Source organism: Cavia porcellus, unplaced genomic scaffold (genome assembly GCF_034190915.1).
Source record: "Cavia porcellus strain 051 isolate PalLab524CR breed Dunkin Hartley unplaced genomic scaffold, mCavPor4.1 scaffold_11, whole genome shotgun sequence".
Taxonomy (NCBI): domain Eukaryota; kingdom Metazoa; phylum Chordata; class Mammalia; order Rodentia; family Caviidae; genus Cavia; species Cavia porcellus.
Window position 1 is genome coordinate 61,657,117 of NW_026947494.1, and position 27,667 is coordinate 61,684,783.

Below are 27,667 nucleotides of genomic sequence, written 5' to 3' on the forward strand. Positions count from 1 at the left end.
GGCGGCTGGACCCGGGGCGCAGATCCGCCGTAGCATGGAGCCGCGCGCGATGGGCCCGGCCGCGCTGGTGGCGCTGGGCGCGCTGCTGGCTCTGGCGCCGCGGGCTGCGCTTGCCGCCGCCGCCGCCCCGGTGCCCGCGCTGTGGCCCCTGCCACGCTCGGTGCAGCTGTCCCCGCGCTTGCTGCAGCTGGCCCCCGGGACCTTCTCCATCGACCACGGCGCCAACTCCACTGCCGGCCCGTCCTGCGCGCTGCTGCAGGAGGCCTTTCGGCGGTAAGATCCCGGTGGGGACCCGGCGTCGTCGCAGGCTGGAGGGGCGAGACCGCTGGCATCCAGAGTCCGCAGCCCGCGCCCTTCCCTCGCTCCCTGGGGCGCCCTGCGCTGGAACCCCGCTGGGGTCTGGAGGGAAAAGCCTCGGTTGCTCGGAATCGGTCCCAGGTAGCCGAAGAAGGCGACAGGCAGGGATGAGGGGGGGGGGGTCGCCGCTTCCCCCCACAGCTGGGGAGGAAGGACAGCTTCCTCAGAGGGAGGACAGCGCGCGGAGAGGCGGAGACAAGCCGGTCGGGAACCTGAGCAGCCTGAAGCGAACTGTCATCTCCGGGCCCCTGGCCTTCGCCTGCGCCCCAAGAGTGCACGGTTCAGACGGCAGAAGCCCGCGGGAAGCGGGGCTCCCTGCCCGTGACGCTTGACTCGGCTCGGCTTTCGTGTGGCCCGTGCTGGGCAATATTTTTCATCTCGATGTGTGACCCGGTCATGTGATGGCTCTTCCTGTTCCTCTTTATATCGGTACCTCCTTGTCACGCTCCATCAGCTTTGCCCCCCTGTAAACCCCCCCCCCCCATGATTGTAACCACAAGTAGGCCGTGCCCACACACTTGCTTTGCTAACCGCGTGAAATGCGGGGCACCTGCTTTCCAATGAGCCACCCGCGGCGGCTCCCTGGGACCTGAGTAGGCGACTGCCCTAAAGGGTGTAGAAAATGCAAACCCAATTGAAGAGGCCCCAGGTCTGAAGGCAGTGGTGGCTCCATCTCTGCTGCCAGGCGATTCCTGTATCCCTCTGTTTTGTGCACCTGGATGGATATTGGCGCCTGTGTTAGAGGCATGCTGACCACAGGGTGTGAAATGTGAGACCAAAATGTTCCTGGAATATGCAAGATTGCAGAGAAAGTTCAGACGCCTTGAGGGTCATTTAAAAAATCATAAGTACGAAATCTTTTCAAAACACCCTTGCCCTGTGTGTCCTGGGGCCCAGACCTGAAAGCAGGATTTTCTTTCTGCTTGGTGATGAGAGCAGGGTAGATGCAGGGATGAGTGAGTGAGTTAGAGGGTGGATAGCCAGGACTTGAGTCAGCTATGACACGGTTTGGAAACAAAGCTTGGTATTTGCAAGGCAGGTGGAGATAATGCTCTAGCATTTACCTCCCTCATTTGAGGCCTGTGTGGAAGGCAGCCAAAGTATAGTTGGTGTTGTTAGGAAGCAGGTTGTAAAACGCTGCTGGAGCTTGTAAGCACGCATTCCGGAAACTGCCGGCTCAGTAGAAGCTCCCTGGGTTTGCGAAAGCCCCTGGTGGCGGGGAGCTCACGCACCTCACTGCCCACTGCCGTGCTGTGTCTCAGACTCTGCGCTGGCACGGGATGTGACGTTCATCAGTGCCTGTTTGTACTACATAATGTTTACGTTTCTTGCGGGGGAATGGAGATGCTTTTTGCAGGCAGTTTAGCTGTCTGGCCCATGGCTGCTGCTTCAGCTTGTGGAAGAGTTTACCACATGCGTCTTTTTTAAAAAAATTTTGTTTTGTGGGGATCAAACCTGAAGCCAAGGTCCAAGGTCTTGCACATACTGGGCAAGTGTTCTACCACTATGTTACATCTCCACCAGCTCCTTTAATTTCCTTTTAATTTTTTTTATTTTTAATTGTGGCAAAACACAAAATGTATACCCCCTCCACTAGAGCGTGAACTCAAGGCCTCACGCTGCAGGTACTGTAAACTATACCCCAGGGCTTTAGTTTTTAAGACTGGGTCTCCCTAAGTTGCCCAGACTTGCAGTTCTGTCTCAGCCTCCTAAGTAGTTGGAATTACAGGTATGAGCCACCAACCTGGTTTATTTTAACTACTTTTAAATACAGACTCCACTTCAATTGTCTTAATTTCCTTTAAGTCTACAAGGTTTTCCTGTGCAAAAGACCTTCAAAAGCTAGCTCCCTTCTGTAGCTTCTAATTTTCCTACCCCTCCTTTAAAATTTTTTTTGTATGTTTTATTTTATTTTTGATACAGGGTCTCACTTGCAATGTAGGCTGGCTTTGAACTTTGTGTAGTACAGGCTGGCTACAAACTCCAGGCACTCCTCCTAAGCCTCCTGAGTACTGGGATTATAGGTATGTGCCACCATACCTGCTTCCCTCCTTCTCTGGAAAAGCACATGTGTTCTTATTGCCTAAGTAACATATACACAATCTAGCTTATCCAGATCTATACATTAGGACCAGTGCTGTGTATCAGTGATAGAATGCTTGTCCAGAATGCTCCAGGTCCTGAGTTCAATTCTCACCATAAATAAAAACAGAACTCTAAAACATTAAAACAGTTATTTTGAAGCTTGTCTTTTATTTTTTTAGCACTCTAAATGCGTATTTACTATTCTTTTTGTGATATTTGGGTCTCAACAAAATACAGTATGTATTTTAAAGGCTCTGTGGGCTGGTTACCGTGTGTGTGTGTGTGTGTGTGTGTGTGTGTGTGTGTGTGAGAGAGAGAGAGAGAGAGAGAGAGAGAGAGAGAGAGAGAGAGAGAGAGCTATGTCACTTTCGTCGGAGGGTAACAGGAATCCTGACTTGATCAGGCTTCAGCCGTAAGAAAACCTTACTGCCCTATGCATCCCACACGTGCTGCAAGCGTTAGGCTACTTGTTTGTATGGACTCAGGGATCCATGTTCTTTCCAGGGCTGCTCTGCAAGCTTTGGTAGCTGTCGCTGCAGCTGATTTGGTGTCACATGCAGAGAAACCAACTTTTTTTGTGGTTTGTTCAGGAAAGGACTGGTTAGCACATAGGCCTCATGGCCAGGCAGAATTGGTTTTCATTCCCCAAATGATAATTACCAAGGTAGATTACTGTGATGGATTTGATTGCTGCTTCTTCACAAGGGCTTTGGGGGGGGGAGCTTTCAAAATCCCCACCCTCAGATCCCTTCTCAGAAATTCTAATTCTGAAGGTTTAGACATTCTCAAAAAGCTCCCTGAGCGATTGTAAGGTACAGCTTAGAGCAACGGTCCCTGGTTGGACTAAGCGGGTATCAAATGGATTTGGGAGTCTACTGCAGTGTCCATGAGCATGTGTATGTTTAAAATTGGGCTGAAATGCTTTAAATTGAATTTCAGTTTGTTTATTCCACAGATATTATGACTATATCTTTAGTCACTACAAGATGCATCAAGGCTTTGGTAAATTTCAAGCCAAACAAGAATTACAGCAACTTTTTGTCACAATTACCCTTGAATCAGAGTGTGACTCTTTCCCTCGTGTGTCTTCAGATGAGTCTTGTAAGTCCCTGTTAAAAAGCAATGTGCACTGTCACTGTAGGGAATTTATAAGTATGGGAAGTGCAGAAGAAGAAAAAATCACTTATAATCTAGTACTCATAATCATTGTGATTGTAAATATATATGTGTCCATTGTGCAGCACAGAGTATTTATGTGTATTACACAGAAATACAAACAGTGACATGAACATAGGACTTGTCATTTTGTACATGTGGTTTCCTTTTCATTTTTGCTATCGAATTTTGCATAATAATACATATTTATGGACTGCATTAAATATTCAAACATTCCATCGAGACCTCATTTTTTTTTTTTCTGTCTTTTTCCTTTTTTATCGGTACCGGGGATCGAACTCACGACTGCCTGCTTGCAAGGCAGGCGTTTATGCCGCTGAGCTAAATCCCCAGCCCCGAGACATCATTTTTAATGGTGCAATCATGTTCTGCCACTGTATTGTAGAACTGGCTTGACTCACCTTTTTATTTTTGGACATTGAGAGAATGTCTTAATTTTTGTCTTTAAAGACAAATCTGTGCTAAGAACTGTGATCTCTACTTATAATCTACAGTAATCCTGCACAAAGAAGATGCAGAACTGGGAGTTGAGGGGGAAGAATAGCTGTTTTATTTGATGGATAGTATAATCAAACAGTGACCAACAGCCATGGATGTGGTCCGGGTTAGAGTGCTTGTCAGAGACTCAGGCTTCCATCCCCATGTGTATGTATGTATCCAAGAGAGAGAATGAATCAGTCGGCCTCTCAAAGGGGAATTTAGCTTTTTAAGTATTTTTACAGGTAAACACATTAATATGTTATTGGTGTACACACCTTCCGAAGCAAAAGTATTTGTCATATAAAAAGGTACAAAGGAGGTAACTGAAAAAGGAAAATATGCTACTCCTGCCCTGCCAGGGAGGTGATCATTGCTAACACCGATCACTGGATATCCAAATACCTGGAAAGCCATGTTTCCTCTTTTTTGCTCTATGTGCCTTTTTCCCGGTGGCTTGAATTGGAACCCTCTGTCTGTGAACCAGTCTGCATGACTGGAAAAGTGGCATCAAGTACACCAGCCAGTCCCTGCTTTTCAGTGGCTCTTAGTACTGTTTCCAGGAGCCTGCCAACTTACAATATGGCAAAAAGTGACCAACAGAGCCAGGGTGTGGTTCAATGGAAGAGGACTTGTTGGAAACCGGGGGTCCAGTGCTCAGTACTGCCTCCCCCACATTTTTTTTTGAGCTCTGGGGGTGCAAGGCCCTAGGCTGAATCCCTGGCACAGAGCTGGGGGGTAGGGGGACACAAGAAAAGGAAAAAAGAAGTAACCAGTGACTGATGGGATGTCGAGGGCTAGGTAGGCAGTAAAGACCTGGTTATCAGTGGAGCAGGGTCAGGATTAGCCTGTGCTCTTGGCAGTGATGTCCAATCTTATAATTCTTATCCTGCATTTAGCTGCTCTGTCAGGAGGCTATCAGCTGACAGTCACATGACTGCTACAGCTCTTTCCTTCCATTCGGCCACTGGTGAGGGACTTACAGTCTGCATGCAGGAGTGTCACATAACATGATCCGTCCAGAGTATACAGTGTGCAGTCACTAACTTGCACCTTGTGGGGACTTGGCTGTGTGGCAAAGTCAGTCTCTGTATTTGTTGCACTGCTGTACTCGATCTGTGGTTGACAATACCCCAGAGCTTTTTAAAGGACTAAATTGACTTTTTAAAGTGTCTCATGCTTTGCAAATGAGACTAGAGATGGAAAAATGAGCCCCGCTAGACCCAGAAGCAGTTGACAGGAGCCCCGTTCTTAATGGATGTGAATTTTGTAGTAAGTAGGACAAAACCAAATTAAAGAGAGCTGGAGAGCAAGTCTGTTGTTGTTGAGACAGTCTCACTATGTAGCCCAGGCTGGCTTCAAACTCACAATGATCCTCCTGCCTCAGGCTCCTAAATGCTGGGATTATAGTTGGGCACCACCATGCCTGGCCTGGAGAGCAAGTTTTCAAGCAGATTTTGGGAGATATTAAGGGAAGGCAGGACCAAGCATGAGGCAAAAAGTGAAGGAAAAGGAGTAAAAATAATGCTTAAGAGGAGTAGATTCTGAGTGACCAGAGCATTGAGGATGTTTGCGTTTCTCACCTAAAATCTTGGCTTATGTTCTATGCTCTGTGAAGATGCAAGTGGAGAGCACCCTGAGGGGAGGTGGCAGCTGAGTCCCTGACTTGAGCAGCTCAAGTCCCTGGATGGTGGCGCTGAGACTCACAGAAATAAGGAGTGCGGGATCAGCAGGTGGAGGTGTGAGGGCAGGGTTTAAGGAATCTGCAGGAGATCCAGGCGGAGATGTGCAGGAAGCCTCTAAGAAGTAAATCTGGGCCAAGAAATGGAGGGTCCAGCCAGGGCGTGGTGGTATACACCTGCAGTCCCAGCATTTGGGAGACTGAGGCAGGAGGATCGCTGTGAGTTTGAGATCAACCTGGGCTACAAAGTGAGTTTAACATCAGCCTGAACTGCATAGCGAGACCCTGTCTGGAAAAAAAAAAAAAAAAAAAAGGAAAGAAAGAAAAAAAAGGGTCTAGAGATACCTACGATGTGTTTAGGTTGTCAAAGCTTGTGTGTGACGGAAGGGCTGACAAAAGTGCTTCTCCCCGTACAGATACCTTAACTGTGCAAGCACCGGTGGCTTCCCTCAGGGCCAAGAGAGTCTGGGGAGCTCTGCGAGGTAAGCAGCTCCTTGTTTCTAGTGAAGGCACGCTTTCAGCAGGTGTTTTGTGAAACAAAGGAGAGCAGAACTTTGCTACATTGGGCCCTTTACAAAATGCTTTCCTGAGTGATTCCAAATTGAAATTACCTGAAACGCGAGAGAAATTTCATCTGACCTTTTCAAAACCTATTTGAAGGCAGAACGCAATTCACCACAGTTCTTGGGGCTCTGTCAATCATTGATAGAACTATAAGTGACCCTGTCTGGTCTGATAGAGAGGGTTTTTTGTGTCAGAGACTAGTTCTTGATGCCTTCAGTAGCAAGCATCTTGCATCCCACGGTTTAAATTCTTGGGTTTAGAAACCACCAAAGGTATAGGGGCTGTGAGGGCAAGATAAATATGCTATCGACTTGGTTAGGGGCAGTGGGCAGGGAGGAAACTTGGAAGCCTGTCTGGGGAATTTCAGGATTCCAGTTTCACAGTTTGGCACAGGACATTTATTTCTGCTGCAGAAAAGTTTCATAAGCTATTGCACTGACTTTTATTTTTTAGTTTTTTTTTTTTTTTTTTGTGGTACTGGGGATTGAACTCACGACCTCGTGCTTGCCAAGCAAGCAGTTATGCCACTGAGCTGAATCCCCGGCCCATTTCACTGACTTTTAAAAGCAAATTGTTTTATAAGGAAATTTTTCTATATGAGCTAATCAAAATTATAGTAGTTAAAAATATAAAAAGGCTTTGTATTTGACTCAGATTGTCTAAAATAGATACAACGAGGTGTGGTGACACACCTGTAATCCCAGCATTTGGAAGGCTGAGGAAGGAAGCTCAAGGCCAGCCTGGACTACACAGGAGACTTTTTTCTTTTTTAGAATTAGCATGCACTCTAGTGTATCAAGCAATAAGCCACTTGAGTAAAAAAGGTTCAAGAAATAACCTTTGCAGCTGTAATAGCTTACCAGTTTATAGTTTAATGGTTGTTTTCAAACATTTTTAATTTACTAAATTTTTATCTTCTAAATGACTATGATATTGGATCATAAAGTCTTTCTCATAATGCTAGGAATATTTTAAAAGACTGATATTTTATTTGATTAAATCACTTTTGTTTAACATGCAAACAGACTGTAGGTGACCAGTACACTGAAGTAAAGCACATTTATTAGATGAACAGAGAAAGCAAAGGGATTTGTTTTTAATTCAATGTTGGCTTTAGGAAATATGTTACAGAATATCAATACGAGACTATTTTAAACCACTGTATTTAATTTTATTGCCTTACCTAGTGATGGCTGTCTTTGAATAGTATAACTTTCACTGTCTCCATTTGTAGTTTTATAAATTAATGGAATAAATTTTACTCTCCTCAGGTTTAGAGACCTTTAGCCAGTTAGTTTATCAAGATTCTTATGGGACTGTAAGTATGATTATTATATGTTACTAAAATTAATTAGACATATTGCTATTACAAAAATGTATCCTGTTTAGCTATTGCTTCCTGAAGGTTTCTTTGCCCTAAGTGTTTCTCTTAGCTGGTACAGGTAAATTTCTTGCTTTTATTGTTTGACTTTTTTGTCTGATTCTCATAGAGGTAGTTGTAGTCTTCACTGAATTTAAGAGAAAATGCTAAAACTAAATAAAAGTTTTCCTTTGTCTTGTAGTTTACCATCAACGAAGCCAACATTATTGATTCTCCAAGGTTTCTGCACAGAGGGATTTTAATTGATACAGCCAGACACTACCTGCCAGTTAAGACTATTCTGAAAACCCTGGTATGTAATCGTGTGGGTTGATGGTGTCCTCTGTGCTGCTTACGGGTGGCTGCCATGCTGGTTGGAGCAGGAGGGTTTACTTCCTTGTACTGAGTGTAAGCACTCAGTGTGGTACTCTACTTCCACTCTCCACTGTCCTCAACCTGAAAAGAGGGTACCTGGGGGGGAAATCACCCTTGGGAGGTCCGAAGACCTGTGTTTCACCAAACAGTTTTCATGCTTTCCTTGGCCCTTGTGTACTTCTCTTTGTCAAATAATGTGTTTAGATATTTGACTTGAAATACATGGCTACCATACATCTAGCCAGCATCCTGTAAGTTTGTGACCTCCACTTTTTAAAAAGTGGCACAGAAAGGGATCTGGAAGCTGCCTTGTACCCGGGGCAAGGTCCCAAAGGATCCTTGCCTCCCCTAGGTGGAATGAGTGAGGGAGAGGGCTGACAGGAACTATTTTCCTAAGGACTTTTTTTTACGAGAATAAAACAGAACAAAGCCAGGCAAACAGGCAAAATAAAATAGAACAAAGCCAGTTGAAACAAACTAGTATAAGTGACACAGGACTTCAAAACAATAGGAAATCAACAATGGCTATCATAATGTTTCTTGCCGTTTTCAAAGTAGCTGTAGATTCATTCACACATAGTACAACAGAACAGAGACAACAGAACATAGACAACAGAACAGAATAGAACCAATAAAAATAAAACACTGAATGCGATAAAAGAATTCAAAACAAGACAATACTAAAGCGAAATGGTTGCCCAAAACAAACAGGATAAAATCCAACCCAAGTAAGCAATGAAAATGACATAGAGGACTCCAAAACAAGACAATAGGAAATCAACAATGGCCACCACTGTCAGGAGGAGATACCATGCCACACCATGTACTGTTATCCTCCAAATAGACCATCAGACCACTGTCCCTAGACCTGCAAAGTCAGTGAAACACCAAACACCACAAGCATCAAATTGCATTTCACCTCAATAGCCATCATCGCAGCTTGTGTTTCTTCAGATCAGCTGGTTGCTTACAGATGGTGGATGATGATGGTGGCGGCTGGCTCTTCTTGTTTCGCAGCCTGTGCGCGGGAAGGGGCTGGGGTCTCACTGCCTCCCCAGTGGTGGTGGCCCATGTGTGGTGCTTGTTTGCAGGGAAGGCTTGCTTCTTGACTTTTCTCTTCCTCTGTAATCCACGAATGCTGACTCACAGGAAGAGGATGAGTGAGGTCTAGCTTTTCCCCCTTAGTGGGACTAGTCCACACATGGTACATGCCTAAGGACTTCTTTTTGTAGGTTCCTCCCCATTGTTACCTGCCAACCAGCCATAAGCTTCTTTCAGTAGCTTTTTGCATTTTTAAATTAAGATTTGTACAAATTACAAATAGCTAATGAGAGCAATTATAATCACTAGGTCCATTTCATTTTCTGGCATACTCACACCTTCCTTGTTGGCTTAAGAGTGCTTCGGTGTTGTATTTGTCTGTAGATTATGTTGTTGGTACTTTTTTTATAATTTTGCCCTTGGTTTCAACATGATGAAATACTGACTCTGGGTCTTTACAAGTTCATTTTCTTAGAACAGTACAGATGGTTTAATTTCTATAGCTTTAGCAGTTGTTTTTCTTTTAAAGTAGTTTTATTTACTTAAACTTTTTTGAGGTGCTGGTCAAGATCTCTACCACACAGAGGTGCACACCGAGTCCTGAACTCATTTTAAATTTGTTTAGAAGAATATAGGGAAATGTATATGCTCTTTAGCAAGATACCCCAACTTAACATTTTAAAGTATTTACTTAATTAAAAATTATATCTGACATATTCTTCCTCTTTCTCTTAAAATGCACATGGCACTTACGATAATATTCCCTACTTTAGTCTGAATTCCCTAGAGAAAAGATGCATCTCCTATAGCTTCAATCCAAACACCAACGTCAAGCTGGTTCAGTGTCGCCCTGCCATCTGCAGGCCCCACTCTTCTCTGACGGCCCCTGCAGGTTTGATGGCCCATTCAGCATTGGGTGCTGTATTTGTTTACGTCTCCTTGGTTCCTTGTAGCCTGGACCTGTGTCCACCCGTTTTATGACATCAGAGGAGTGCGGGCATATCCGTGTGGGATGGCCACAGCTGCTCTACTTGCCATGTGATGCTCATTTCCTTGCCCTGTGGGGTTAGATCAGTGTCAGCTCAGTGCCATGTGCACTCCTAACACTTTGGCCAAGAGGTTATCTGCCACGTTTCTCCCCTGAGGTAGACAGGAAGCACCGTGTACTTGCTAACCAGGAAGTTGTCTCATGAAGAGAAATTCTGAGACTGTAAAATCTCCATGCTTCACCCAGTGTTTACCTGCTCGTTTTAGTAGCCACAGCCGCTTTGTCCCTAAATCAGCTGTAACTAAGGTAGCTGCCCAGTGATGGTTTCCTGATTCTATTATTTCTCCCAATACTTGCTCATTGGCATTCTATGGTGGGGTGAGTGTCCCCTCCTTCTTCACTGAGGAACTCACTGTTTTCATCACTGTGAATCACTGTTTGGTTCAGCGGGCTGTGAGCTGTTACCCTCCCTGTGCAGTGGTCTCATTGTCCGTGTTGGCCAGCTGGGACTCTTCTGGCTGGCCCTTGGCTCCTTCTGCCCATGCCCTCAAGGACAGCTTTCCTTTTTGGCATGTGACTTGCCAGGCCCAGCTCTCCATCCCAGTCTGGATTCAGGCTTTTCTTGGAGAAACCGGTCAGCAGTATTTTGAATCCCACAAGTGAGCTGTGGGTGTGCCCATCACCACGGGGTGCTCACACCCACTAGGCCCCCAACAGACACTACAGCCCGAGGGCTCAGCCTTTCACTCTGGCTGTTTCCCAGGAATTTAGATCTGTCACAAGCCCAGGATCCTCGGCCTGTGTTTACAATCCACCAGGTACAAAGCCGGGTTCTCCTGGGGTTCCAGGACCCGGGTAAGCACATTTACCAGTTTCTTATGAAGGCTGTTGTAAAGGACACAGACAGGCATGGGGCCAGGTATGGAAGGTCAAGGTGTCCCACATCCTCATGGGCACAGCACCCTCCTGGAACCTGCTGGTACAGCAGTGTGGAAGCCTTGGGAGCCTGTCCTTTGGGTTTTGATGGGAGCATGGGAGCTGTGTAGAGGAGGTGGACAGAGCGATGAGAAGCCCTGTGGGGCTCTGCCACAGTGCCTACTGGCCTCGCTCTCCTCCCCTTGAGGTGTGGGCAGCACCCTGGAATGAGGAGGCTCTGTGACTCTGTCTGACAAGGGCACAGAAGATAGTTTTTCCAGGGCAGAAAGGAGTTAAAATTAGTTTTTTGGTTTTTTTTTTGTCTTTTTGAGACAGGGTCTTACTATGCAGTGCAGGCTGGCCTTGAGCTCACTTTAAAACCCAGGCTGGAAGTAGAAGAGATCTTCCTGGCTCAGCCTCCTGAGTGCAGGTACAGGCGTGTGCCTCCACACCCAGCTTTAAAATTAGTTTCTATGACCCACTTTGGAAAAAACAAATTCTAGTTTTCATAGCCTGCTTTGGAAAAGGAGTTACAAACCAGGAACTGTGTACAAAAGCCAAAAAACATGTATCATAATATCACCATCAGCTACCTTTGCAAATAATTTTATTGGGTTGTAGCCACATACATTTGTTTACATGCTGCATTACTCTAAAGCTGGAGTAATTCTAACAAATCGTATGGCCTGAAAGCTGAAATGTCTCCTATCCAGCACTGTAAATCCCTGGTGTATGTGTTTACCTAGCTATATCTTTTTTGTGCTTTTTGAGACAGGGTCTTGCTATGTAGTTCAGGATGGTCTTAAACTTACTCTTGTAGCCCAGGCTGGCTCAAACTCGTCATGATCCTCCTGCCTCAGCCTCCTGAGTGCTGCAATTATGGGCACGTACCACACTTGGCTTCCCCTGGTCTGTATTAAAACCACCAATCAACTCCCATCACTACCTCATATTGTAGCTCTTTTCTCCAGCAGTGAGCACCCTCTCCTTTTCCTGACCGTGTTTACTGCCTTGGCCTTGGTACGGGGCTGTTTCCCATCATACCTGCTGAATCCCTCAGCTCTAACGAAGAAGGGAGGCTTTCAAAGGTTTTGATTACCTGGTGCAGCAAATCTACTCCCTTGCTGTTTAACTTTTCAAATACCTGTTTGTGTCTTATAAAAATATTGTTTGCTTCTCCAGGGAATACATTAAATCAGTATGTCACCTTGCCTAAAAATTTCCCTGGAGATTTTGATGGAAACTGAGTTTGTAATTTTTTTCATTTCTAAGGATTTTCATTCACATTTCCTAGCTGTGGGATTACAGACCTTGACATTTAAATCAGGAGTCTATTTTCCCTGTTTCTTCTCCAAACATAGTAGCAGTTGAAGACTTTCCCATTCCTGGCAGATGCTGTGTACTAGGAGTATTGTAAGCCTGCTCTGCCTGGGAGCAGGCTGACCACTTCCTGTCTGGAACACATTCATTCCACGTAGGCTTTGGGAGCAGAACACCCTGTGTATACTCTGCATGATGAAGAATTTATATCCTTTCCATAGTCTTTGTTTGCCAAAGAGGAACTTTTAAAAGGAAGCAGACAAAATGAGAAGCAATCCCAAATGTGGGTATGTAATAAGGGTTGTGTGTGATGTTTATGGAGTGTAATTTTACCTGTTTGCCCGCAGGATGCCATGGCTTTTAATAAGTTCAATGTTCTCCACTGGCATATAGTTGACGACCAGTCTTTCCCTTATCAGAGCATCACTTTTCCTCAGCTGAGCAATAAAGTGAGTAATTCATGGTACTGAAGGTCTACAAAATTCTTGGTATGGCTTCATTAGAAGTTTTTAATTTAAATGGCCTTTTTTATGAATACAACCAAAGTATGAAAGTTACATTTGTGGTAAAAAAAATTTTTTTTTTGTCTTTTTCTTTATTATCGGTACCGGGGATTGAACTCCCGACCGCCTGCTTGCAAGGCAGGTGCTTATGTCGCTGAGCTAAATCCCCAGCCCTCCCCAAAATTTTTTTAGGTGGTGGTTTAGCATAAAATTTGTATCTCTATTAGGGAAATAGTTCAGTGGCATAGTACTTGCCTACAAATATGAGGTTGTGAGTTCAATTCCTGATACAAAAAAAAACAAAAAACAAAAAAAAAAAAACCAAACCAAAAAAACCCTCACTTATATTTCTGTTATTACTACACGTGCTACTATAATAATGATAAATGTTACTGAAGATGTAAACAATCTCTAGGGGTGGTATAAATTTTTGAGACAGGATCTTGCTATGCCCTTCAGGCTGGCCTTGAACTCACTCTGTGGTCCAGGTTGACCTTGAACAGTGATCCTCCTGCCTCAGCCTCTCAAATCATGGGATACAGGTGTGTGGTACCATGTCTGGCTTAAATTTTTTTGTTCATTCTTTTTTAAAAATTTCTTTTCAAATTATTTATTTATTTATTTATGTACCGGGAATTGAACTTAAAACCTTGAGCTTGCCAGGCAGGAACTGTGCCACTGAGATATATCCCTGGCCCTTTAAAACTTTAAACTTAATGTTGATATGAATAACTGATAACACAGTTAGGACAGTAAGTAGTCCACAGCAGTTTTATTTTAGATTACATTGTTGGAAATATGTGAATGTCTGTTTTTCACCCTGAAAATCCACATTAAGTAGAGAAGGCTAGCACTGTGTGTTCTGTCTGCGCTAAACATTAGTGTTTAAATGGACCAATCTGGAATGGCACAGCTGGGAGCGCCTCAGCATCACCCGTCAATCCTGTGTCCCACTCTGCAGTTACATGCCTGTCTGGCTGCCTCCGGGAGTGGCAGGGCTGGGACCCCATTCTCCTTTGGCTCCAGTGTACTGGAGAGGAGGCTGATGTGAATGGCTTCCTGCTCAAAGAAAAGATGTGGAGTGGTCTGCTGTCTCCTGGCCGAAATGAAGGTGACACTGAGTTGGGTTCTGAAGATGAGGCCACACCGCAGAACCTTGATTATAACTTACAGAAGAGGGTGGGACCATTAGAGAAACAGACAGAAACAAGTGCATATAAACAGTGCCCTTCTGGAATTCACTTAAATATGTGAAACAAATATCAAGAATTGCATAAACATGCTGAACAGAAAACTTCAACCTCAGGGGCCGGAGATTTAGCTCAGCGGCATAAGCGCCTGCCTTGCAAGCAGGCAGTCGTGAGTTCGATCCCTGGTACCAATGAAAAGGAAAACGACAAAAAAAAAAAAAAAAAGCTTCAACCTCAACATTTAGAGGGAGAAAAAAAAAAAAAGGCTCCAGAAAAGATAAACTGAAGGATGAAAAGAATCTCAAAGCTAGCAGTCCTTAAATGAAACCCAGTGAAGGAGCTTACTCAGTACTTTAGAGCCAAGTAGTTGAGCTGCCTGTTAAAAAGGTGGAAAAATCAGGCCTTGCAAAGATGGTAGGCCAGGCTGTGGAGAACTGAGGGACTCAGCAACCAGTTAGCTACTCAAGAGCATGGTGTAAAAACTGCTAAAGGAGTTGCTGGCCACAAGTTCGTAAAAGCCCAAAAGGAGATTGAAAACTCCCATCGGGGTTTGAAGCAAAGAAGAGATGGGAAACCAAAAGCAATGTGGGAACTATGTAACTGGGTAGAAGTCTTCAAGACACATGGAAACTTATATGCTTAATTCAGAGAAAAGATTTTTCTGCTTAGGTTAAATATATCAGGAGATTGATAGAAAAAAAGTAAGCATAAATCTTGGGACTTAACTCTTTTCAGTTTTTTCTTAAGTTCATTCTACTGAAGTATTTTGTTATTTATGTAAGAACTTTGAGGATATATACAGAAAAAGAAGATAGAATTTTATTTATTTGTATAAATATATTATAGAATCAGTTTTGCTTTTTACCTGTTTGGTATAGAATAGCCATGATTCTTGTACTTCCTTATCCAGGCTTGGCATAACTGTACTTTGAAATTATGTTTCTTTTTTTTGTCTTTTTCCTTTTTATCGGTACTGGGGATCGAACTCACGACCGCCTGCTTGTAGGGCAGGCGCTTATGCCGCTGAGCTAAACCTCCAGCCCCCTGAAATTATGTTTTTAAGAATTGCTTTTGTAGGGCCAGGGATTTAGTTCAGCAGCCTAAGTGCTTGCCTGGCAAGCGCAAGATTGTGAGTTCAGTCCCCGGTACAAAAAAAAAAGATTGGCTTCTGTTTAAAATTAATTAGTCATAAATGCAAAAAATACATAAAAGGTAATAATAAAGTGGCTATGAAATACAAAAGCTATGCTTCATAGTAGGCAAATTTTCATTTGAACATTGATAAGGCCAGTATTTTTAAAAGTTTCTCCCTTTTTAAAAAAAAGTATTTGTAACATTATTTTACTTTTTGTGGCACTGGGAATTATGTCTTTTTTTTTTTTGGATTGGGGATCGAACTCATGACCTTGCACTTGTCAGGCAGTGCTTATGCCACTGAGCTATACCCCCAGCCTAAAAAGTTTCCCTTTAGAGATAAATATTTTCCCTCTTGTTTTTTTTAAATTGAAAGAGCATGATAGTAGATACTTTTAAAACAGGAGTGAGTAAATCTGAAATTAATCCAAAGATTCCAAGTATTTATTGATAAAATGATTTGACAAAAGGCCCCAAATGCCTATCCTGTGTATATATAATTCAGAAGAAATATCATCCTGAGTATGTGTGATTTAGTAGAAATTTATTTTTTGTGTCCTGCTGATTTTTGACTTGAAAGTTTGGCACTGTATTTTAAAGTGAATCACCACATGGGACTATTTAATAATTGCAACAGCAGGAAAACTAGCTATCAGATATCAAAGAATTGTCAACAATTTCCAGGATTAAATCTTTGTATATTTTAAATTGAATATTATAGGGAAGCTATACTTTGTCTCATGTTTATACACCACATGACGTCCGTAAGGTGACTGAATATGCCCGATTACGAGGGATTCGAGTCATACCAGAATTTGATACCCCTGGACATACACTGTCTTGGGGAAAAGGTAAGGACTTCATGTTTTATGTTGCAAAAAGTAAACACTAAGGTTTCTCCATTCCGTGTATTATGGCTTGGCATCTCGTCATTTTGTTATTTACTGTGGTTTGCACAGTAGTAGCAGGACTGAAAGATGTAACTGAGTAACTACTATGTGTCCACCATGAGCAGGTCCCTGGATTTAGGTACCACCTAATGTATAAAAGCCAAGAGAAAGAGAAAAGAAAAAAAAATGATTTCAACAAGTAGAATAATGGAATTCAGAAGCAGGTTTCATGGCTGAGGTAACACTAAAATGCTGCTCTTGAGAGATCATAGGATGTATATGTGTTTCTGGCAGAGGGATTAGCATGATGGGAGTCACAGCTGGGGAAAATCTTTGCGAAAGTGATTGGTTGAAGGGGAAGGAGACTGAAATCCTGGACCCAGAGAGTGAAACAGGATTGAAAAATAATAGACAACCAAGAGACTTTTTTTTTTTTTTTTTGGTCTTTTCGTTTTTATCGGTACCAGGGATCGAACTCACGACCGCACACTTGCAAGGCAGGTGCTTATGCTGCTGAGCTAAACCCCCAGCCCCGAGACATTTTAAGAATATGGCAACTGACTCGCTCCAGAAGGAGGAAAAGCTAGGGAGTTTGGTGACATTCTTAAAAGAATGCAGTAGAAGCAGAGAAGGGAGCTTGGGGGAAGCAGAAACTTTGGCTTTTGTTAGATCATATCCCAAGTGCTGCTAGGACTTGTAGTTGCAAGCAAAGAACTTGATAGATGGATTAAAGCTCGAGAAAGAGAGCCTGGGTAATCTGAGGATTTGGGAGTCACTGACATTTGAAATGGATAAAATCTGAGGCTGAATGAAAAAAGAAACCGTATTTGGTAAAAATTTTTGCTGGGATAACTTGAAAGAAATGACCAAAGTAACTCATGGCAAACATGCTTATGTTTTCTGCATAAGATCTCTTTTCTGTTTTTTTTGGTACTGGGAATCGAACTCATGACCTGTGCTTACCAGGCAAGTGCTTGAGCTGCTGAACTATAAATCCCAGGCCCTGGCATAAGATTTCTTACGGCTTCAAAATAAAGTTCAGATGGCTCTGACATGCAGTGGTTCCACATAAGACTTTGATTTTATGATGGTGTCAAAGTGACATGTACTCAATATAAGCCTTTCTCTGCATTTTGATCTTTTCCAGGCCGGTGCATGTGGGAGTGAGACACAGTAGAAAAGGCTTTAGGAGCCCACTTCCCAGCCGGCCACATGATCATGAGAGTGAATGACCCACATAGTACAGCAGTGGTGGTGAACCTTGTAGAGCTTTCGATGATAGTCTGCTACAGCATGTGTGCTGCAGGTTCGCCACCACCGCTCGATAGTGTATTGTGCTGCTGAGCCTATGCTGTTTGGTAGGTGTGTTGAGTGCACTTTTGACTTAGAACATTATCAACTTACAGTGGGGTTTAGGATATGACACCATCCTAAGTGGAGAGGAGTATCTATAGCATTTGTGCAAAGCCTGTTTTTTGTGATAAATACCCTTTTCTAAAAATCTTTGTTTTTCTTCTAGGTCAGAAAGACCTTCTGACTCAATGTTACAGTGGAAAAATACCCACAGACAGTGATGGGCCTATCAACCCTATGCTAAATACAACTTACATGTTCCTCACTATGCTTTTCCAAGAAATCAGTAAAGTGTTTCCAGATCAGTTCATTCATTTGGGAGGAGATGAAGTGGAATTTAATTGTTGGTATGATGATTCCAAAACACTTATTTCTTTTAAACTGTTGCAGCTGAAGTAGGTGTAGAGGGCTCCAGGGGAAAGGGAAGATTAGGGGTAACAACTTGGCTTGTAAGAGTTTCAGCTGGGTGACACAAGTCCTCCCATGCAAGATACACATCTGAGGGGTATGCTGAAGTTTGGAAGGAGAATCAAGACTCATAAAAGAGATTAAAAAAAAGACTATAGCAAATGAGAACATCTTTAGTGAAAGAGGGCAAGGATTAAATGGGGGACATTCTTCAGAGAAAAATTATTAGGCTCTGCAAATAGCCTTAGATTGGAGACATAGGTTTGGTTAGGAAAAGACTTTAAAATGAGAAATCGGCTTCCAGAAAAAATGTATTGCAATGGAAATCAAGATAATGCTTTTATTTTTATTTAGTGCATGTTTACAGTGAATGTCATTGTATGACATTCATCCTGTTGTGTGCACCCCACAAAATGTTAGGCTAGTTCGTGTTTTGAAGTCCTCTATTGTTTTGTTTTGGTTGGCTTTATTCTGTTTCATTTTGTTTAGTTTTATTCTCTTTAAAAATTAAAAACTACTAGTTAAGTCTGCACAGTGAATTTTTTTAAAAATTTTATTTAAAAGGAAAAAGAGAAAAAACAAAACAAAACAAAGCGGTGTAAGGGTACAAGTAATACAGAACTACAAAAAAAAAAAAAAAAAAAAAAAGTAAGAAATCACCAGTTAATAGATTACATATTATCATCTTAGAGATAGTTGCTCAAGTCACAGTATCAAAGCATACAAAGTGGACATTCAAACAGTGAGACTGCAAACAGTTGTGTTCAATGATCCAACCAAAAACATTAATATGGTCAGCTATTTAACACCCCTAAACACACTTGCTGTTGTATCTTTTAGAGCACTTTTTTTCCTTCTCTTTTTTACAACAAAATTTACACATTTTGGGTTTTATTACTCCTTAGTTCTTATTACTTTTTTTTGGGGGAGAGAATAAAGTCAAATATGGCAAAACAAAGCTGTCAGTCAAACCAACAAGGATAGACATAGCACATGATGTAAAAACAGAGTACAAGGTTATCAACAATGGTTACCATAATGTCTCTTGTTTCCTTAAAAAGAATTGTCTATCTCATTAGGCATTATAAAGTTGAACAAAACAGTAGAGAACAAGACCAATAAAACTTAAGCATTGTAAACATTATAGGACTTCCAAAGGAGACAATAGTCAAACCAGAATGGGCATCTTAGTGAATCTTATTGCCTTCAAAGTAGTTGCCTATACCCTCAAACTTGATACTATCATACAGAATGGAACAGAGTCTAATCAATCAAAACAAGATAGTGGGAGTATTACAGGACTTCAAAACAAGTTAATAGGAAATCAAAAAAAGTTACTATTATATATCCTGCTAATTTTTAAAATTTTTCCCCTTAATTAAAAAAAACCATAAAAATAATTTTTTTAATGAATAAGGGAGAGATTGAGATAAAAGAGGACATAACAATATAACAATACAGGTCAAAGCATGACTGTTACAGCAACCTAGTGCTTCACCACCAAATAACCCGACTTAATAGTAGTTACCATAGTGTCTGTCTTTTTCCTTGAAATATTTGAATAAAACTTCATATACTATAGCTTCAAATATTTCCATATCAAGAAGCCCGGAATAAAGCCTTTCCAATTAATAAGTGAAAACTTTATAAGGCTTCAAGGTCACATAATGGAGAATCATGATTACCACATATTTTTATATATTTGAATCATTACTTACATTAGGGAAACTATTCGGTATTCACACATGTGAGATTGATTTATTTCACTTATGAGTATGGTCTCAAGCTGCGCCCATTTATTGATAAATATCTCAATGTGATCCTTCTTTATAGCTGAGTAATACTCCACTGTATAGAAATACCCACAACTTTTTTATCCATTCCTCAGTTGATGGACACTTGGGTTGTTTCCAAGATCTGGCGATTACAAATTGTGCTGCTATAAACATAGGTACGCATATATCACTGTGGTATGATGCTTTCAGTTCTTCTGGGAATATGCCTAGAAGTGGAATAGCTGGAATAAATGGGACTTCCAATCCCAGGTTTTTGAGAAATCTCCAGACTGATCTCCACAAAGGTTGTACCAGTCTACACTCCCACCAACAGTGTAGGAGAGTTCCTTTTTCCCCACAACCTCTCCAGCATTTGTTGTTGATGGTTTTCTTGATCCTGGCCATTCTTTCAGGAGTAAGATGGAATCTCAGTGTGGTTTTAATTTGCATTTCCCTAATAACCAATGATGATGAACATTTTTTCATGTATTTATTTGCCATTTGTATTTCTTCATCTGAGAAGTGCGTATTCATCTCAGATGCCCTTTTTTGGATTGGATCTTTGCATTTTGGGGGTCTGAGTTTTTTTTAAATTCTCTATATATTTTAGACAGGAGTCCCTTGTCTGAGAGTTCACTAAAATCTTTTCCCAGTTTGTGGGTTTTCTTTTCACTATGCTGGAGATTTGTTTTGACATGCAGAAACTTTAATAAGAGGTGGTCCCAGTTATTGATTCTGGGAAGTATTTCCCGTGCGGTTTGAGTCCTGTTCATGAATTCTGTACCTACTCCTATGTCTTCAAGGTTTCTACCCAATTTGTCTTCCAATAGATTTAGTGTTTCTGTTTTAATATTCAGATCTTTGACCCATTTAGATTTTAATTTAGTACATGGTGATAGACATGGGTCTAGCTTTAGTTTTCGGCAAATAGAGAGCCGGTTTTTCCAGCACCATTTATTAAAGAGACTGTCGTTCTTCCAGTGAACCTGCTTGGCTCCTTTATCAAAGATAAGGTGGTTGAGTGTGTTCGTAGTTGTGGTTGTATCTTCTAATCTATTCCATTGATCTTCGGCTCTGTTTTGATTCCAATACCATGTTGATTTTACTACTCTTGCTTTGTAGTATAACTTCAAGTCAAGGATTGTGATGCCTCCTGCCTTGCCTTTGCTGCTTAGAATTGCCTTTGCTACTCTAGGTCTCTTCTGGTTCCAGATGAATTTTAGGAGTGATTTCTCTAGATCTGTAAGGTATGTCGATGGTATTTTTATTGGGATTGCATTGAATCTGTGTAACAGTTTTGGGAGAATGGCCATTTTCACAATGTTTGTTCTTCCTATTCATGAGCAAGGGATGTTTTTCCATTTTCTGAGATCATCTTCAATTTCTTTTTTCAGTGTATTATAATTTTCCTTGTATAGGTCTTTCACTTTTTTCGTAAGAGTAATTCCTAAATATTTCATTTTTTTGCTTGCTAATGTGAAGAATGTGGTTTCTCTTATTTCCCTCTCTGTGATTTTGTTGTTCGTGTATAGGAATGCTATTGATTTTTGAGTACTGATTTTGTATCCAGCTACATTACTGAATTTATTTATTGTATCTAAGAGTCTTTTAATGGAATTTAGGGGGTCTTCTATGTAGAGTATCATGTCATCTGCAAACAATGATAATTTAACTTCTTCTTTTCCTATCTTTACCCCTTTTATTTCTCTCTCTTGCCTAATTTCTCTGGCTAGTACTTCCAGTACTATATTAAATAGGAGTGGTGATAAAGGACATCCTTGTCTTGTGCCTGATTTTAAAGTAAAGGCTTTCAATTTTTGGCCATTTAGTATGATGCTGGCTGTTGGTTTGACATAAATGGCCATTATATTGAGGTAAAGACCATCTATTCCAATTTTCTGTAAAGTTCTTATCATGAATGAATGTTGGACTTTATCAAAGGCTTTTTTTGCATCTATAGAAATGATCATGTGATTCTTACTTTTGGCTTTATTGATATGGTAGATTGCATTTATTGATTTATGTATGTTGAACCATCCTTGCATTCCTGGGATGAATCTCACTTAGTCATGATGTATAATCTTCTTGATGATTTGCTGCATCCTATTTGCCAATATTTTATTGAGGATTTTTGCATCTGTGTTCATTAGGGAGATCGGTCTATAGTTCTCTTTTTTAGTTGGGTCTTTCTCAGGTTTTGGTACTAGAGTAATATTTGCTTCCAGGAATGACTTAGGAAGGATTGCTTCCCTTTCAATTTCATTGAAGAGTTTGAGGATGCACAGTGAATGTTAAGGATCTGTACTGCTTTAAGTAAGATTGAACACATCAAACTATTAGTGAAATTTTAATTACTGTTTTTTGTTTAAGGGCATCAAATCCAGATATCCAAAATTTCATGAAGCAAAAAGGCTTTGGCCAAGATTTTACGAAACTAGAATCTTTCTATATGCAAAAGTAAGTTACTTGTGTAGCTCTACTATTATCCAAGCTTTTTTGTAAAAGTTTAAGCTATCATTTGGTACTGTGCTTTATTTTTTCTCCACTTCTTGCTAAAGTGTGGATGTTGTGAAAATCCACTGAAGAAGAGCATTGCTTTCTTTAAGTGACCAGCTCGGGGACTGTAAGCATTTTGCAATGGCTGTTAAAATACAGAAATGAAGTAATCCATTTAAGAACTTAGCTCAAAGTTTCAGAAGGTCTTTCCAGCTTCCCTGGAATTCATTCCCTTTTGTCAGTTCCTGAAACGTCTTTTTTGCTCCCTACCTGTACTGTGTGATATGGTACCCACTGCCATGTGTACCTCTTTGTATTTAACTAAACTTTTACATTAGCCACATCTCAAGTTCCATAGCCCCATATCGGGGGTGGCTGTATTGGAAAGTGCAGATATATATATAAAATATTCTGTCGTGGCAGGAAATTCTGCTGGACAGAGCTGCTTTACACTAAGGAGTAACAAGTTTTTCCATAAAGGGCTGAAGGGCAACTATGTTATATATAGTTCATGGGCTACCTATAATCCCACATTTTTAAAAAATTTAAACAATGCATTTCAATGTAACCATGTAAAAATGGACTGCAAGCTATAGTTTATCAGCACCAGTGCCTGTTCCTATGATACATTCTCATTTATCCTGTAGAATGTTTAATATTGCCTAAATATCTGTAGTGCTTGTGGACAGTCAGCAGTTGAATGTGATTTGTGCTATAGAACAGGCTAAATGACAATCTCTCTTGTTCTAAGACCCATAAAATTAGCCAAGAGTACTGCTGTACACTTTCCTGAGTCGCCTACTCAGTTTGAAGCTACGTCCATTGCAAAGATGTGCTTTGCTCATGCATTCATAGCAAATGACTGCTAACCCGTCACCACCATGCTTATGCCAGAAAAAAGGCACTTTTTGGGTCATCATCCATTGTTTGCAGGTTCTGCACTATACCTTGTTATACTGAAAGGTACTTCTCAATGTTGCAAGTAATCCTTGAGAGAAAATGTGAGTGTTAGGCTGGGCATGGTGGCTCATGCCTGTAATCCCAGCATTCAGGAGGCTGAGGCAGGAGGATAGTTGCAAGTTCGAGACCAGCCTGGGCTACAAAGTGAGCTCAAGGCCAGCCTGAACTGCACAGCGAGACCCTGTCTCAAAAAGACCAAAAACAACAACAACAGCAACAAAAAAAAGAAAAAGTAAATAAAATGTGCTTTACATGTTACTCTTGTAATATGAAATCATTTTGTAATTTTTGCAATGCTAGGCTTTTGGATATTATTGCATCTATGAAGAAGAGATCCATTGTTTGGCAAGAGGTTTTTGATGATAAAAGCGAGGTAAGAATTGTGAAGACTGCATCTGGGACAATTGGGAATTCAAGTCCAGCTACTAGTATGGTATTACCTTTCTTGAAGGGGTAGTGATCTCCTTGTTCCAAGTTAAGTGAGGGACAAATCACATTGTAATCTGGGTTCATTGTACCTACAAGGTGTCATGTACAGGCAAAAGATAACCAATCTTAGGGCTGACAGAACTTGAATAGCAATGAAAACATACAGTGACTTAATTCTTAGGGAAAAAGTTATGGTCCTTAGATTTTCAGTTAATCAGCTGTATTTGCTAGCCCTAATATTACAATTTTTAATAATAATAGCTTCTACCAGGAACAGTTATTCAAGTATGGAAAATCAGAGATTATGCTTCTAAACTAAGTCAAGTCACAGCATCTGGCTTCCCTGCAATTCTTTCTGCTCCTTGGTACTTAGATTGGATTAGCTATGGACAAGACTGGAGAAAGTACTATTTAGTGGAGCCACTTGATTTTCAAGGTAAGAGACACAACCATCATTACCTTGATTTATTTTCTTCCTAAAACCACCTACCTAGGACATCTAACCTGGATATCACTTCCTAACTATTCCTCATTTTATGTTTGACAATTGATTTTATTTTATTTTATTTTTTTTGTCTTTTTCGTTTTTATCGGTACCAAGGGTCGAACTCATGACTGCCTGCTTGCAAGGCAGGCGCTTATGCCGCTGAGCTAAATCCCCAGCCCCTGATTTTATTTTTAAAGTCAGTATTTTTAATTCTGTAAAAGAAACCATGCACTTATCTGAGTAAAAGAAACTAAAAAGTATTTCACCTTAGATTTTACCTCCATTGTCAACAATCAGTTTTGTTACTTGCTTTCTACATGTGAAAGGTATTTGTATTAACTTTGGGAGACACCTAAATAATGACAGTCTGGATACATGGAATCTCAGGGAGTTGGGATTGTGACGGGAGGGTTTGAGCCATGCAGCTCCCTTAATAGTTCTGCTTTGTTCAGTGTGCACACAAGTGTGCATTTGGGATAGAACCTGGGATCTTGCACATGCTAGACAAGTGGTTCACTACTGACCTACACCCCCAGTTCTTCTGTCCAGTTTTTATCAGCCTTTAGTATGAGTTCTCCTTTGCAAAAAGGATTCTGTGACTAAGTTTCAAAACTACAGACCTGAGAATTGATGACTTTCTCTATAAATCATTTTAATATGATCAAAAGTTCATAATTACTGTTTTTAAAAAAGGTATGAGGCCTTCAGTCCTTATTTTTGTTTTTTTAAACACCAAGACATAGAAATTGAAGGGCAGCATAGCAGCCAAAGATCATTTAAAGAAAAAAATTAATATTCCAACTTGTATTTCCTGGCACACTACTACCAAGAACTAGAAGAAAATAGATTCTGGTGAGTACCCACATAAATTGCATAAAACTAAAGTGAGGGGTTAGGTGAGTGACTTAATGGTAGAATGTTTGCCTAGCATGCAGAAGGCCTGGGATTAAGTTCCTAGCACCTCAAAGAAACAAAGCATCTGTAACACTATCCCACTGCATTAGTGTGTGCATGCCAGCAAGCAGTGAACTGTGGGCCAGGGCTGGGAATAATGGTCTGCTGCCTCCGGGACAGGAATGCTGCCCTCGGAGGCAGACAGAAGGGTAAAGCACTATTCCCTCTACTTGAACTGCTTAATGTATATCAATTCAATGGTTTTAATGTAGGTTCTGACAAACAGAAGAAACTTGTTCTTGGTGGAGAAGCTTGTCTCTGGGGAGAATATGTGGATGCAACTAATCTTACTCCAAGATTATGGTAAGGAAATGAAGTGATAACACTTGATACCTTAGTGCTTCCCTATTTGGATGAAGAGAAAAAGCCTAAGAATTTCCTCAGCTTAAGACTTAAATATTTACTTAATATAAATTTAAACTCCTTTGGTTTCAATTTTAGGCCTAGAGCAAGTGCTGTTGGTGAGAGACTCTGGAGTGACAAGAATGTTACAGACCTTTCTGATGCCTATGACAGACTAGCAAAGCATCGCTGCAGAATGCTCAGGTCAGACCACACTTATTTTTTAAGCTAGAATTCTCTTATTTGCTATACATAGAAATGTTAAGCAATGGTTTCTCAAGTACTAAGAAATGGTGCTCTGCTGGGGGTAGTGGGACACACCTGTATCCCAGCACTGGAGAGGCTGAAGCAGGAGGGTTGCTATAAGTTCAAGGCCGGCCTTCACTATACAGTCTGGCCTTGTCTCAAAAAAAATAGTGCTTAGTTGGTTCTAAATACCCTCTAATACTGTCATTCTCTTGAATGGTTTTACATTGTCTTGATATGTTTGGTGCTACAGTATACGAAGTTATACTCAAAGATTTCAAGGAAAGAGACACTATGGAAAAAATATGTCGGGATATCTTGTGGTGAAACACTATTTTGCTTAAATGGTTATGCTTTGACCTGCGCTGTTTTGTTGTTATGCCCTCTTTTATCTCAGTCTCCTTTTTAAAAATTATTTATTTTTATTGTTATCTTTTTAATTAAGGGAAAAAAAAAGCAGGATACATTATAGTAACCCACTTTGATTTCCTATTGACTTGATTTGAAACCCTGTATAGCCCTCACCATCTTGCTTGGACTGATTTTCCTCTATTCTGCTTTGCTTGATAGTACCAAATTCGAAAGTATAGGCAACAACTGTAAAGACAATAAGATTCATTGTGACGCCCATTCCGGTTGACTGTTACCTTCTTTTAAAGTCTGTAATGTCTCCAATGTTTTGGTTTTATTCTTTACTGTTTTGTTCAATTCTATTATAACTGATGATATAAGCAATTCTTTTTAAGATAGCAAGAGGCAGTATGTGATTGTTGATCACCTAGTATTTTGTTTTTACATTATCTATTATGTCCATCCTTTTGATTTGACTGACTCTGTTCTGATATGTCACATTTGGTTTTACTCTCTTCAAAAAAAAGTAATAAGAACTGTGGGAGTAATAAAACCCAAAATGTGTAATGGTCATTGTACAAAAGAAAGGAAAAGTGCTCTAAAGAATATAATTGCATATGTATTTAAGTGTGTAAGATAGATAACCATATTACTGAATTTTGTTGGATCATTGAACAAAACTGTTTCCAGTCTCACTGCTTGAAAGTCCACTTTATATGCTTTAATTTTATAACTTGAACAACTATTTCCTAAGATAACAATATGTAATCTATTAACTAGTGATTTCCTACTGTTTATTTTTTCTGAAATTCTGTATAACTTGTACCCTTTATTTTTTTTTTTCTCAAATTAAAAAAAATAGTGCTTTAATTTGGAGATGTTGAGAATTAAATTTTTATACATGAGTAATGCCTATAAGAAGATATTAATGGGAAGTTGACAGGGTCTTGGACTGTGTAGTTCAGACTGGCTTCAAACTCATGATGATCCAAGTGCTAAGAAGATATATTTGGGCATGGTGGCACATGCTTGTATAATCCCAGCTCTCAGAGATATTGAGGCAGGAGGATCACAAATTTAAGACCAGCCTGGGCAACTTAGTGAGATCCTGTCTCAAACAATGGAAATGGGAATGCAGTTCAGTCATAGAGCATGAGCCTACCATGTGTGAGACCCTAGGCTCATTAAAAAAAGATTTCTACTAATGTTTTTTATAGATACATAAACGTCTTACATTCATCTAATAGTTTAAAGAACTTAATAGCTTAAATTACAATTACTGAAAATGACTGTTAAAGTGATTTAGACTGAAGTTTAACTCCATCTTGAAACTTATGTGTTTGTTATCTGTCTACAGACGTGGAATCTCTGCCCAACCTCTTTTTGTTGGATTTTGCAACTAAGAAAATATAAAAAATGAACCGAAACAAAAATGGGAAAAAATGGGACACAGTAAACAATACTACAATCAACTTGATTTTGAAATCATGTAAATTTAGATTATTTTTGAATTAAATATTTTTATTGACTGAACTTCTACCATTTTAGAAGACTGGCATCTTTCCTGCTCTTGAAAGCAGCTTAAAAAAAAAAAAAATCACAGAGGAACAAGGTTCAGGTTCATCTACAATAAATAAGGTTTGTTTCTCATATAAGTTCAAAAGGGCTAGTACTCATTGTCAGTTTTCAAGTTACATATTTCTTATCTCATTCTTTGGACCAAAACAGTAATGTATTTGTCTTGTACATAAAACTGTTCTTGAAAATGAAACAGACAAGCTGCTGCATTTTTTCCACTTCCAACCTCCAA

General features: G+C 40.6%; 2 protein-coding genes and 1 pseudogene across 8 annotated transcripts in view; 2 read left to right on the plus strand and 1 right to left on the minus strand.

The window, feature by feature from the left end:
- Positions 1-27,635, plus strand: Hexb (hexosaminidase subunit beta). The gene is made up of 14 exons (XM_063258351.1): positions 1-273; positions 3,398-3,543; positions 6,193-6,258; positions 7,612-7,658; positions 7,903-8,013; positions 12,687-12,788; positions 15,888-16,017; positions 17,576-17,756; positions 21,963-22,049; positions 23,349-23,421; positions 23,739-23,913; positions 25,131-25,221; positions 25,360-25,464; positions 27,215-27,635. The coding sequence occupies exons 1-14, from the start codon at positions 35-37 to the stop codon at positions 27,258-27,260; spliced, it is 1,599 nt and encodes a 532-aa protein (XP_063114421.1). The 5' UTR covers positions 1-34; the 3' UTR covers positions 27,261-27,635.
- LOC111758284 (protein FAM204A-like) lies at positions 12,795-15,360 on the plus strand (annotated as a pseudogene).
- The window catches only part of Gfm2 (GTP dependent ribosome recycling factor mitochondrial 2), a 54,405-nt gene continuing 42,236 nt past the window's right edge, over positions 15,499-27,667 (minus strand). For 6 of the 7 annotated variants that reach the window (XM_063258344.1, XM_023567205.2, XM_063258343.1 and 3 more), the window contains one exon: positions 15,499-18,438. In XM_063258344.1, coding sequence (XP_063114414.1) covers positions 18,375-18,438 — 64 coding nt within the window. In that variant the 3' untranslated portion in view covers positions 15,499-18,374. Of the gene's footprint in view, positions 18,439-20,887; positions 22,234-27,667 lie in introns of those variants that run through there. The other variant, XM_063258342.1, reaches the window with a different exon arrangement.

What these genes read in the sequence shown, in the direction of transcription:
- Hexb (XM_063258351.1), top strand. Translation starts at nt 35, where the DNA reads ATGGAGCCGCGCGCGATGGGCCCGGCCGCGCTGGTGGCGCTGGGCGCG. An exon ending in CTGCAGGAGGCCTTTCGGCG is followed by an intron (nt 274 to 3,397) that starts GTAAGATCCCGG and finishes TTTATTCCACAG; the next exon opens with ATATTATGACTATATCTTTA. An exon ending in ATCAAGATTCTTATGGGACT is followed by an intron (nt 7,659 to 7,902) that starts GTAAGTATGATT and finishes TTTGTCTTGTAG; the next exon opens with TTTACCATCAACGAAGCCAA.